Genomic DNA, 14203 nt, shown 5'->3' on the forward strand with positions numbered 1-14203 from the left:
ATTGTATACTATTAATGGAGCAAAAAAATAATGAAAAAATAACGCAATATTTTTCGGGATTATTTTAATTTCCTTATTTATAATTGTATAATTGATACATAATTTTATTTTTCTGAAACGAGTATAAAATAAATATTAATAATAAATCAATTAATAATATAATATAAATAAATCAAATACATAAGTGCTTTTTCGATCCAATAATTGTGCTTTTTAAATAAATATCTGCAATGGTTTATTCTGCAATATATCTAATAGCCTAGTTAAATTAAGTGGAACTGCGTGAAATAAAATAATCAAATTAAATTTACAATATGAAATGTTACATATGACAGCTTTTCAATATTTCATATTAAAGATAAGAGTTATTTGTCAAAGCAGATTTTTCACGATTTGATGAGAAACAAAATATATGATGGAGCAAATGAAAAAATTATCAATTATTAATTCATATAAAATACTCATTTATATAACAAAATATGAAAATCTATAACAAATAATAACAGATAAATATGCATGTAAATATGATTCTGAAAGATCTCTACATTATCAACATTTTATATGTATTTTTCCATCGATTTTTTTCTATAAATTTTACTTGACAACAATCATATTTTATGATTTTTGTTTCAAATCGACACTCAATTCCGTTGTACAATTTTATAATTTTTATTATTATATTTTCAAAATTACAAAAGAATTTTAATTAACTATAGAATTTAAAGATTCATAGAAATACATCTGACTTTTTTACATCATACATATTCTCGTAGTTTGAAATTAAATTTCAAATATTATGAGCATGTTGAGATCAGATACTCGTTCGTATAATTTACATTATGTTAAATCGTAATTCAAAACACACCTTCCCAGCTTATCATACAAGTTTCAAGATCGACTGGCGGAATGAACAGCGTGCTTGCTAACCGACGGATAATTCTTCTTTTTCTTTCATTTAAAAATTTTGTATTCATAATATTAAAAATTGATTCAAGATTCGGACGGAGAAAAAATTAACCAATCGGATCGATCGATTGACCGAAATAACCATTGCGATTAGTCAACGTCCCCCTCCCCTCTCTCATCAACAAGATCACGGCTCGAGTTCCTGAAGGTTTAAATGGCCATAATTCGAAACCGGATTAACACAGGTCAAATCGATAAGGAATAATACAAATTCGAAAGTTATTTACGCAAAGTCAAAATTCGAAAACAAAGAAGGGAATGATTTTTATGTTGTGTAATGACGCAACATAAAAATTAAATACGTCCGCCCCAATGTGATCCGTGAGTACTCGCTACCGACGGATAATTCGCGAAGAATCGTGGAGAATCGTGGAGCGCCGTCGGATTGCCGCGGGGGGCGCGGGCGCTCGGCGCTCGCGCGGCGACAGTCGGCGACAGTCGTGTCGGGACCACCGGGCGGTGTGGATGTTATTTCGCGTATCTCGCGTGTCAACATCGCCGTCTTGCTCGCATCGTACATATATATACGTGCGTATGTGACACTTGACGGCCGCTGTTCGCGTAGAGACATGCTGGAGAGACGCTGAGAGAAATATATATATCTATACACCTGTACATCCTGTATACACGCGCGACGCATTCTCCGCGTACGTGAATCCATCGCGCCGATCATCGCGATCGTCGTCGCGGGTGACTTTTATCGTTACGCGTTCCGCGCGCGCTTCTTCACGCACGGTCGCGATCGCATTACCGGACCGTCATCGTTCGTTCGCCGAGTTCTGCGACCGATCGACCGGTCACTCGCTTGTCCGCCCGCGCCCGCCTGCCCGTCCGTCCGCTCACCCGTCGCGAGGAAGAGCTGCGGATTCCAATACGGAGTACGGAAGCGCACCAGCGTGTCTGTCTCTCGCATGTTCGAAGATATCCAGGACTGAGTGCCGTGTAACGTGTTGGAACATTTTGCATCGGGAGAGCGATTTCGATTCATCGACAGCGCGCGGAGCTGGGCGAGGAGTCACCGCGATCGTCACGGCCACCACTTCCACCTCCACCGTCGCCGCAGCCGCCGTCGTCGACGTCGCCACCGCGAGGAAGTGAGTAAACACTTTTTGCATCGCTTCTTTTTTATTTCCCACATTCTCGCCGTTCGTAGGAGCCGAAGCGCGTTCCGCAGCCTCGCTGCAGTTTCGATTTTCGCGATATCGCTCCTTCCTTTTTTCTTTCCTCCGCCGCAAAACGGAAGGCGGAAGTGAAGAGGGACCTCGGATTCTCCGTGGAATTGCCCGCGTAAAAATACCTTTCCACGGATGATTGCCGAATGTGCGCGCCACGACCGCTTTATTAGGTTCTCCGTCGGCGACACGTCGGAGCGAGACGTCGCCGTCGCCGTCGTCGTCGTCGTCATCGTCGTCGTCTTCATCGTCTTTTACTCGGGTCTACGCAACCGTTAAGTCGAGCGGTGCCTTTCGATTATCGGTAATGAGATGCGTACCAGCGCTTTCATTGGCTGTAGCGATCGTTCGCCGTCGTCGGTCGGATCGCTAATGACGCGGGACGTTTCGATCCCTGGCGTTTGTCGCGAGCGAGCGAGCGAACGACGACGAGCAATGCACTCGTCGAATGCACACCGAATTATTTCTCGTTATATCACGATTTTCCCATGACTCCTATCACTTTGAGAATTTTCTCGAGACAGAACCTTGGTTTGTCTGTCCGCTCTTACTTTCAATGTGCGTACGCGATTTTCTCTTGCGGAAAGACAAAAAGCAAATAAAAAGTCTCCGTGTATAGAAAATAGAAGGAAAAAGGAACTAGACAGAAAGAATCTTCGATAATTCTAAATCCGAGTTCATCATCGATCGCATCCAAGATATTGATCATATAATTTTTTTTTTTTTAGGACGGAAATATTAAAAGAGTGAAAATTTTTGCTATTAAAGATAATGGAAACAATTTTCTCTTTTCACCCTCCGGCTTAGGAAAAAAGTTACATGATTGGTATCCGGACGTAGTCGTGCGATCGATGATGAACTCTGATATGGGATTATCGAAGCCGAAAAAATGTTTTCTTTATCTAGCTTCTTTTTTTCGATTCTTTATACGCAGAAATTTTTTATTTTATTTCTTCCCTCTTTGTCTTTCCGCGAAAGAAAAGCAGATATACGCATATTGAAAGTAAGAATAAAGAGACCAAGGTTCTGCCTCGAAGAAATTTTCAAAGTAATAGCATCGACTTGCAATGATCTCAAATTCGATGATTAAATTCCATTTGAAAATTCCTCGCGGAGAGCTATGTATATTTTTGTACCTGAGGAAGGAGAAAAATCGGAGGAAATGTGTGCGCTAATTTTTACATAAGCGCTTAAGGGCATATAAGGAATTCCCCAACTTCCGAGTAGAATTTGAAAAATTTAGACTTTGCTTAAAAAAAAAATACGTAATTTTTTCTTCTACTTCAAGCTTTTTTGTACATAACGTTTATGTATATAATTACATCTAATTGTTTATTAATATCTTCCACAATTAATTTTTTGTATCAAGAAAATACAGAAAAGGATAGGAGAGAGAAAAGAGAATGGCATTTAAAGTGCATATTTCTGGCGTTTATTCACAGTGTTTTCGACACGTGTTTATTATCACGTACGTGATTCCTTAGATATGATTCCTTAGATTGTGGATCGGATTTGACACGTATGTGAAATCTTCGTATGCATGTGTAGTAAAAAACATTTGTATTTCGCATTCAGCGCCGGACGTTCAGTTGTGAGTTTTGCCGCTATAATGGCACTTTGCTAGTTTTCCTGATAACGCGTCAATGAAAACTGGAGCGGTTGCATTAAATGCATGAATTGTATATGAGACTGATTTTTCGCACATATCGCGAAAAATCTCTGAAAACAAAAATTAAAGCACGGATCGAAGCGGTACAAATTGAAATCTCTTTTCTCAAATACGTTCGTTAAATGTAAATAAAGAGACGATATTATCGATTGAATTATTTCGATTTTATTCTGTGTTTTTATTATTTTTATTCTTATTCAAAATTTGAAAATCGTAAATGTGATCTCAGATTCGCGCTCGTTTCAACGAGGTGTGAAATCTTGCTGCTGTAAGCTAATGGAGCACGTATCCCATCAATTACGAGATTGTCGACGCTCGTTAGTGTTAAATCAGCTGGCATTAACAGAGATAATGTCACTCTTTGTAGATGACACGGTTCTTATTTTCGATATATCGTGTCACGTGCAAAATATCGAGGGGTCCTCCGTTCCCCGTTAATAACGCTATTATTGCGTAACGGTTATTGCGTCGTTAAGATATTTAATCAAAAAGACGATAGCGATATTTTTCTCGAAAAAATTATATATGCCACATCTCGCAATATTACGATGGCATTGGGAATTTACCGTATCTCGAAAACCGATCCATACAGCTTCCTTTAGGTATTTTCTCGCGATATCGAATTTATCTTTGAGTGAGAGAGGCGTCGTGCGATACGGAAACGCGCTTAACTCGCTTTTGAAAGAAGCGTCCGCCTTATTTCGATTCCGGGGTGTTCGAGTATCGATTGAGTGTATCCGGGATGGCGGGTTCGACGGGTTTTCATCACGCGCGGAGTTCTCCGTAAAACGGATATAATGCTTCATTGACCGGCATGGGTCGAACTCGGCGAATCCGCAAGGGTTAATGACATCGCGCGTGAATTTTGCTTCCTTCTTTACGTGTTCCGGGTTGAGATAAGAGCGCGTTGAGTGACGTTTAGTGTGCTTCATTCAGTCAGACAGCCGACGGCAAAGCACTCGATTAAACGAGCAATATCGCGATCGCGCGAATCGATAAAAAAGATTCGTCCCTCCGTTTGCCACGAATCCGTACAAATCCGTAAGATAAACAGATATATTTCCAATTCGAAATTATAATTATTATTGAATAATGGAATGTTTCATCTGGTGAGCCTTACGGGGAAATGAATCAATACTCGGAAAATACGCAATGTTCTGCGATTCTGACACATAACTTTGTACGCATAATTTCACAGACAAGGAAGAACGATTCACGAAACGGTAGATATAATACGTACGTGAAAGATTGACGATTTTTACGTTATTGGTCACTCGGCAATTTTTAGAGCGGCACATACTCGAGCGTTACGGCCTCGAGGCTGTGGTTGATTTCAAGGATGATCAACTCAAATGGAAAGGACATCGCACTATACGAATAAATATATCTCGCTTAACAAGTTCAAAATTAGTCTTCCCAGTACAATGTGCCCCGACGCGGCTTCCTACCGGCGATCTTTATTTTTTAATCGGACAGTATTTTCAGTTCGCTCAAGACATACGATCTCAAAAATATTCTTGGAAGAGATAAAAAAGAAAACGAGAGGAACTTTTTTTTTGAACGAGGAAAAAATGAGATTAATTCGGTATTAATTCGATTCTTGTGGAGATGTATAATGTATCCGAATGCATCACGCAAACCGGATACGCAGCCGGCCGATATTTATGCCTTCGAATCAATATCTTGCTGAATTATTAGCATAATAATATTACGTCGGTGAAATATCACGTAATATATCATGTTGCAAATTTTGAGAACGACGTGACGGAGAAATGATCTTCCGGCGAGAATGAAACTCTGCCGGATCTCATAACCAGTTGTGACATACCGCTGTTTCTCTATTGAGCTCTTGCGTAATTCATGAAAACTCGATATCCTCTTGTATGAAATTAGACGCCGCGCATGGCTTTTGGGGCCACTCGGTAATCCTTGGGGTCAAGGTGTGTCTTGGTCTGTCACGGTGATGCGTCAGATTGAGCCTCAGTTTCCAGTTAATGCATCGCGCACTGACGACCCTGAGATGCAAGCCTGTTTGCATCCATGACGATAGACAGAGAGGCGCGGACGAACAAATAAATTACGTTCTTCGAGAAAAATAAAATGAATTGACAGCAAGCGTATCGCGCATTAAGAAAGAGTTACTTGAGACTATTCAGTCTCAAGTAGCTCTAGAGACTATATCGGTCGGTAAAAAAATACTTTATATTCTCTCGATATCTTGATCAATTTGCCAATCTTCGCAGCGCGTAAACGGAACGACGTTTTAATTATGTTGATATCGAGAACTATTTATCGAGAAGTTATATAATATATTTAATAGCGATTTCTCTCAGTAAATCTTGGCAATTTAATGTCGGCGCACCTGACTTATTAAACGGAAAGTTTCCAGTTGCATCCTATTGTTCTTGTCAATGTATATGTATTCTGCGCTCTAATACGCTAATGAAACCTTTTTTATAGCACCGCGGAAAATTCTGTAAGAATTACACGATTATTTTTACGCTGTGCATGTATATATTACGCGTGGTACAACGCGTTGGGATCGTATTAGATGTCGTTTAATAGAAGCGTTTTATTCGCTGAACAACGGTAGAACAGATAGAATTGCATGCCCCTTTACATATTGCGATGCATCGATACGGTTTCATTAGACGATATTGATAGTCAATTGGCGGTTTATTGTCCGACCACTATATCATTTGCCAAGACGAAGCGAGTCTTTATTTGAGCCAATCTGTTTCATTACATTGCAACTCATGTAGTCCCTGATGTTTTTACGAAGCATCACGTAAACACACGAAAAATTAAAGTCCATGCTTTGCGGAATTTAAAATGGTAAAATCGGTGTTGGAATATATGAATTAAAAAAAGAATGAAATTACAAAATTTTTAAAATGATTTTAAATCGGTTTTAATAATAATTAATAATATAGTATATTATTGTTTATTATAGTATATTATTATTAATAGTACATTATTGCACAGAAACTTAATAGGACAAATATTTCTTAAACCACAAGTATGATATTGAATTCGAAAAAAAATGTATTAAAATAACATTTTTTATAAATATATAAATAAATGAAACAAAAAGATAGAAAATTTTCCTATCTTTTCGAACGAATTTCTGTTGAAACAAATGATGACATGTTGCATTGTATTGGACTTGAAGGGGTTCTCGCAATACGTGTAATATCATCTGCTCATGGCAGCTATTGTTTAAATAATATTTTAATATAATGGCGGGAGAATAGAGAGAGAGAGAGAGAGAGAGAGAGAGAGAGAGAGAGAGAGAGAGAGAGAGAGAGAGAGCGCTTAAACTGATAACTTTTTTTTATGCTGTATAAAAAATAAATTGCACATTGTATTATTAGCGATTAGATGTTACAATTTTATCTGATAATTGATCATAAATTATATTATTAAAAAAATTATTACACAGTCGTACCGACAATTTGAATATACGTATGTGTTTACATGTTTATTATTTTTTTAATACATCCTGTTTTTTAATGACGCCAATATCCGCTATTTATTTCCATGGTTTATATTAAACTAGATTTATATTTGTAATAAGCTAAATAGAATTTACTTTCTGGTAAATGTCTTATATAAAAGATATAAAATTATAAATATTAAATTATAAATATTAAATTATAAATGTTTCATTATGTATTTATAATTTTATAAGTTTATAAACACATAATGAAATTGCTGGAAAATTATAGGTAATTTATATTGCTAAGATTATTAATTAATATTTGTAATTATAACATTTAATAAATGTTTTAATGATTACATCAACATTAATTATTACTGGTATAGTTTGGATGAGATAATTTCACATTTTCATGATCAAAAAGTTCAAATTTCAATTACTGTGGCATCTATGAGATATTTAAAGTGATATTAATAATTATCCATTAAGATAAATTTTTAAGATCTTTATGTATTTTGATACAAAACTGACTTTGCAGATTTTATTTCGTACCAGCTTATTCCTTTTCAAAAATAATAATTTCTGAGAGACATTTATAAGTTTGCGATATTTTCGCATATTAGGAGAAATTGATTAATTTTTTTTTACGTAAGGTTGGCAAATATTAATATAAATTAATTGATATAAATAGTAAAGAAAAACAATATAAAAATTCAATATAAAAATTCAAACAATATAAAATTCTTCTGTTACTATTAGGTTTGAGAATTATAAAATGTAATCGCATATCTCGTGATGATAAAACTTCCTTGGTATATAATGTAGTGCTCATTGACTTCTGCGGTTGAATTTATTTATTTTATGACTGAAACTCACAAAGTAAGAAAGAGACATACATGATTCTTTCGAATAGCTTTTCTATGAATGACGTCTAAAAATAGCGCGTCATACATCTGTGAATAAGATAACAAACAGAAGATATATGAGCAGTTGCTAATTTTTGTTTTTTTTTTTTTTTACTAAGAAATAAACATGTTATGTCTTACATTTTAAATATACAATGCAGATTTTTAACTGTTTTATTATTTTTTAGAAAAAACGCACGTTTTAATCAGACACATATATAAAAATATTCTCGATATATTTTACTTTCCGATAAATATAAATAAAATTTTATCACGCTTTATACGATAAAAACGTGAAGATAAGTATGATATCTAGTAAACAAGAATTTAATTAGAACTAATAAATAATTATTAAAATTAATAATTATTTTTAAAAAATCAAGTATTATTGATTATCTAAGTCTCATTATGTTTTTTTATTTTCTCCCTGTGGAATCTAAATTGTATTTCGGTCATATCACAATGGTTGTCAGTATCAGGACTTGTTTTATTGATTTCCTGTAAAAGTGAACCTGACGGTTGTGCCCACGGTTATGGTTGTTTATGTGGACGTTAAGGTTAAGGGTCAATTTAATTTAAAGAGTAGAGCTCGGACAAAGTCTGCCTCTGTTCGAAGATACTCGATTAAAGTAAATCAATTTATCGGAAAGCCGTATCACGATTTGTCGGTAGATTATTTCCAGATGATTGCGACCGATTTCATATAGAATTTTCTTTCGCTATGCAACATATAACGCGATATCTTATCTCTCTTGTCAATCAAATGAGAAGATTCGACGAGAAGATTTTAACCTTCCAGATAATTTAAAGATTTGCAGTTATGGAAATTGCTGTATTAAGATCTTTATTTAGTATCGAATGCATGATACGATTCTTTATATTATTTATCTGCTATAATGCCTATGTTTTATATATCAGATAAGAATCAAATACACATTTAACATTTGCCTTGAATAACGTCTCAGATGTTCGAGCGAAGGAAATTAGCACAGTGTTGCAGGAGCGCTTCTATCCGGAAACAAATAGCTAATTGCCACGCTCGACAAACTTCGAGTAATTTTAGTCTCAACAGAGAGATTGTCGTGTGGAATTTCGCGTTAATAATAGAGACGAAAGGAAAAAATCTCATGACCCGATTACGCATCGTCTCAGATCTATTAGACGGATAACTTCATCTAGCAATTTACGATGGCACCATTGAGCAATTAAGTCTCGTTCGTCGATTGCGACTCTATGTTATAGTATGTTATATTTCTGTGTTATACTTATATGGTATACTTCTGCGTCCAAATATTTCTAACAGTCTATAAAATAGCAATTTTTCACGTAATTCTTTTTCTTTCCAAAAATTTCTATTCGTGATCTTACTTTGGCGAATTTAATGACAAATAGTACGAGCAATGCAAAAGTGTGCGGTTTACGAGAGAAAAGATTTACGAATGTAATATTAAGCGAACACAATTAGAAAAATATTTAGACATTCCGTTTAAAGAGAATATACAATGTTTATTGTTGCATTTTTGCGTTATGAAAAGCTTTATTCCCATACTTTCCATTCTTATTCCTCGAACTGCATGTGCGTTTCTTGAACAAACAATGATGGAACAATATACGTTCCCAAGAAAATCCTTTGGGCGATTGCAATCTGAGAGCTTGCTGAATTACTTTTTTCCTTTGATGAAAAAAATATAAGATCAATAATAAGAACAAATATATATTTCAACAAATATTACATTTTTTCAATTACATCATATTTATAACTGACATTAACTTTTTGAATTAACAGGGAGTTTTTAAGCGTTTCAAAAATTGCAAAAGTACATCTAATAATAAATATTAAACTGTCCATTTAACATTTAAGACTTTACTGTTATTTCAATTATATGTATAGATGTTATCATTGCGAAATGAAAAGAAGGAAAAATACGTTTATGTAAATAATACATATATATTTCTTCTGGACGACGAATAATCCGATCGGAAATAATTCTGATCATCTATATATTTTACTTCGATTTTCCCTAATATTAATAATAAATAAATTATAAATATAATTTATATAAATTATCTCTTCTCAGATATATAACCATGAATAATTCACTCGGCTAAAGCGGCCAGCTCGGGAGTATCTCCGACTTCGAGGCAACGAAAGAGACTGAGGATTACGGCATCGAGATGGGAGAGCTTCTAGGATCCGCGAGTTTCCTTCACCTCGGCGACATCGTCAGCCTCTACGCCGAGGGAAATGTGTCCGGATTCCTCTCCACGTTGGGGTAAGTGAGAGACGAGAAAATAATAATACAATTTCCAAGGAAATTATCGGCGCCTTAAAGGGGAGGCGCTCATTATTTAATTATGTTGTAACACGGTGAGAAATTCCTTGGCATAATCTCCGTGCCGCGAATATTTTCATCCTTTAGCTTCTCGCGCGAGAAAACGACGGTAGGAACTTTTGTTTGATGTTTACTCCTTCGAAGAGAGCCAAGACGTACGTTTACGTAGAGAGAAAACATCAAAGAAATTTTAGACTGCGTTCAGCTGCAGCGAATCGTATGCGGAGAGTTGATAATAATCTTTCGGTGATGCTCTCTAGATGCATTAAAGAGTTTTAATTAAAAATATATTTTATGGTATGTGGCAAAGCGAAATAGTTGGCACAATTATTAAATAACAAAGTATGGTAAAAAATCAGAACATTTTTTTAGTAGATTTTTGCAGAATTTTTTTCACACAGAATTAAATTTTTTTTATAAATGTAACATTCGTGAAAATTTTATGTTACTTGTTATGCGGAAACGTATTAATACAGCAAATGAATTCAACTTAAAGTTCATTCTGTAATCAGATCGTCATATAAGAATTATGTTACGTTTTCTAAAGTTTCGAGTGCACCGGCGCCTATCTCAATAATTTACAGCATCAGACAGCTTCAAAAGCTAGACATTCTTGTAAAATCTAGATTTCATTCACATTCCAAGCAACGAGTTCTGACCTTAGATATTTATCTATTCAACTCTATTCAACTTATCATTTCCTTGGTTTTCTGTATCATTCCGTGTTTTCAAGGATACTAGTTTTACATTGAAAATTGTAGTCGAGACTTCTTAAATTACATCTTTAAGATTTTCAGTACATATATTTGTATTATTACATACGAACGACATTCACAGAAAGTATACTGAGACTAAATTAATTATAATGTTGAATATTGATGTTTTATATTATAAGAGTTAATGTTTCTCGATAAAGTGACATCTTTATTGTTATTTAAAAATAGCTCTGTTCATTAAAAACGTGTCACTGACTCTTGTAAAGAATATGTAAAGATGATATGTAGATTTTTTTAATATTATGTAATATAATGGAAGCAGAAGAGGAGACTTTATGCTCTTTTAATATAACGAGGCAATTGCATAACGTTATCATACATTATCATGATCATACAAGTTTCATACTATAACACTTGATAGTATGCTGCTACCTTGATATTATCTCCAATTAAAAACAATAATAATACTCTTACCTATTATGTTACGTGTATTTGCGTTTCGTGTTCAGCTCGTGCGGATTTTAATGATATAATGGCTTTATAAAAGTTCATACCGGATTCATATCAAAGTACTCTTTTCTTTCACGCAACAAGTGCTGCACTCAGAAGTTATATTAGAGATTATATCCGCTAGATTATACTCGCTTACATTTGTTTTTTCGTCACCCACTGCTTCGACAGAAAAAAAGATTGCGTTTTATGTGCATTATATATTTTAGTCAGCTCGCACATATTAACGGAAGAAAACTTTTTTAGATGAACTTTTAAATTATTTTTTTTTTCAGATAAATCATCTATCCCAATTTTGTTTTTCAATTTTAAATATTAATGATTGAAGCGAAAATAATGTTAATAGTTAAAAAAAATGATTGTTTTATAAAAATTTATAAAAGAAGAATTGTGAAAGCACTTTGGATATTATAATTTTATATAAATAAAATATTGATATATTAGAATTACGATTTATATTTAACATAAGCAGATATAATGCATTTACTATATAATATATTTTTAACATTAAAAATTGAAAAATTAAATATTGATTTCTTATGAAATTTTAGTAAAAAAAATTTGATACAAATTGCACTTTTTACATTTATATATGTTTTACGATTTAAACTTGCATTTTCGTGTAACAAAATTCTTTTGCATATTTATGCGTGAAACACTTTTACGAAAATTTATAAGGAAGTGTGATTATCACGTCACACATGTCGTGTAGAAATTCTACAACGTTATCATCGCCGAGGGAAATCGATTTCGTCACCTGACTCTTTCAAGTTTTTTCCTCTGTCGCGCGTTAATTACAGCTTGATATTCTTGATGCGCGTTCAATCTGTTTGCCGGCGATTTTAAGGAAATTTATAACCGTATATACATTTAAAACCGTATATCGCGCGATATCGCGAGTTTCCTTCTCGCCGAGAAGTCGGTATATCCGAAGGTGTAAAAGTTTTCTTCTACGTTAGACTTGAGGGAACGGCATTAAAGCGAGCAAGCAAGCGAGCGAGCGAGCGAGCGAGAGAGAGAGAGAGAGAGAGAGAGAGAGAGAGAGAGAGAGAGAGAGAGAGAGAGAGAGAGAGAGAGAGAGAGAGAACCGTGCATGAAGGTCCTACGTCAATACGGTGTTTCGCGCAGGCAGGCGTATTATTAAATTCGCACCTGCGTATAAACCTCGCGATCGATGAGCAATTATTTTACCCGACTTTAGCAACGGCATCGCCGTGTGGATGTGTATTACCCGCGCACTGATGAACCCGACGAGCCGACGTCACATGGACACCGGGTAATAAGGCGAGATCCGAGCTCTTTGTAATCCCGACGTCGCCGATCTCGCGTACTCAACTGCGCAGATTTTCCTCAAAAGGGTACGGCGCGCGCGGCGTTAAAATATCTTCGAGCCGGTACCCTCGATCTTGTCCTGATTACGAACTGATAAAATAAACGATCGGAGAACACGAGCGCGCGCGCGCGATCTCCATAACGGCCGTGGTAAACGTTGATTTTTGCATCGATTACAGCTAATATGAATATAACGACCATCGCCGCCGTCGCCGGCGGAATATAGAGTAGTTTGCACGATGTTTCTCTTTTCCTTCTCGCCAGCGGGGCTACTTACGGCGCATGTTTAAAAGCGCACTGGAAAATTGCTTTTTTAGCGGCCAAAAAAAAAGCGATTCTACATACACTGTTCAGCAAACATTTGTAAAGTCGGAGTATTTCAGCTTGGCCGGTGTGCCTAGTGGCCATGAAAAGAACGAACTGGTTTAACTGCAGTATTTTAAAATACATTCTTTGTTATTATCCACTACGCGATATCTAAAGAGGTATCTTGGAAATCAGCTTTGTTAAAAATAATCCGTAATCTGTTACGTATGCCCGTCCAGTTGTTGATTCATGTTTCTGCTGAATTCTCACATAAGCGCAGAGGATTAAAGATATAAACCGTGCTGCTTTAACATTTTCCATAATCTGCATCTTCGCTAATATTATCACAAGATTTATCCCCTCGGATTTTGCACAGTGGCATAAAAATGTATGCAAAAATAGCGGCATAAAAATGTATGCAAAAATAGCGGCATAAATTGTGTGCAGAATTGTGTGAAACGAATCGACCATGTGTTTAATGTGATGGATACATACGTGATCGATTGATTTCTCCAGGCGTATGTATATTTACACCATAATGCAATTTGCAATCCATGTGGAATTGACCTTCGACCTATCTGTGACGTCGCTTTTATTCCTTTTCTTCCATTCTTGTCGCTTTTGTCGAATGTCATTTACAAGCGGTTATCCGATTTTTTGAACTCGTCTTCCGCGAGATTGATAATCCCGCGGAAATAAATATCAACCGAATAATACAATAGATAAGATAGAATAGGCGACAGCGCGATGTCAAGTTAAAGAGTTAGACAAGCGAGCGTTGTATTCGTCGTGGAGCGTTTAAATTTTCGACGTGTCAGTTACACGCGGAATTTCACCGATCGTGAGAGAAGTCGC

The 14203-nt window shown here is 35.6% G+C and overlaps 1 protein-coding gene across 6 annotated transcripts in view; it reads left to right on the forward strand.

Moving 5' to 3' along the window:
- Positions 1-1385: 1385 nt before the first annotated feature.
- Positions 1386-14203, forward strand: part of LOC105425708 (Inositol 1,4,5,-trisphosphate receptor) — a 41148-nt gene continuing 28330 nt past the window's right edge. For all 6 annotated transcript variants that reach the window (XM_089081188.1, XM_089081191.1, XM_089081190.1 and 3 more), the window contains exons 1-2: positions 1386-2060; positions 10230-10424. In XM_089081188.1, the coding sequence (XP_088937314.1) occupies positions 10327-10424 (98 nt within the window). In that variant the 5' untranslated portion in view covers positions 1386-2060; positions 10230-10326. The remainder of the gene's footprint in view (positions 2061-10229; positions 10425-14203) is intronic.

The sequence above is a fragment of the Pogonomyrmex barbatus genome, unplaced genomic scaffold (assembly GCF_055798465.1).
Source record: "Pogonomyrmex barbatus isolate J1 unplaced genomic scaffold, ASM5579846v1 scaffold4, whole genome shotgun sequence".
Taxonomy (NCBI): domain Eukaryota; kingdom Metazoa; phylum Arthropoda; class Insecta; order Hymenoptera; family Formicidae; genus Pogonomyrmex; species Pogonomyrmex barbatus.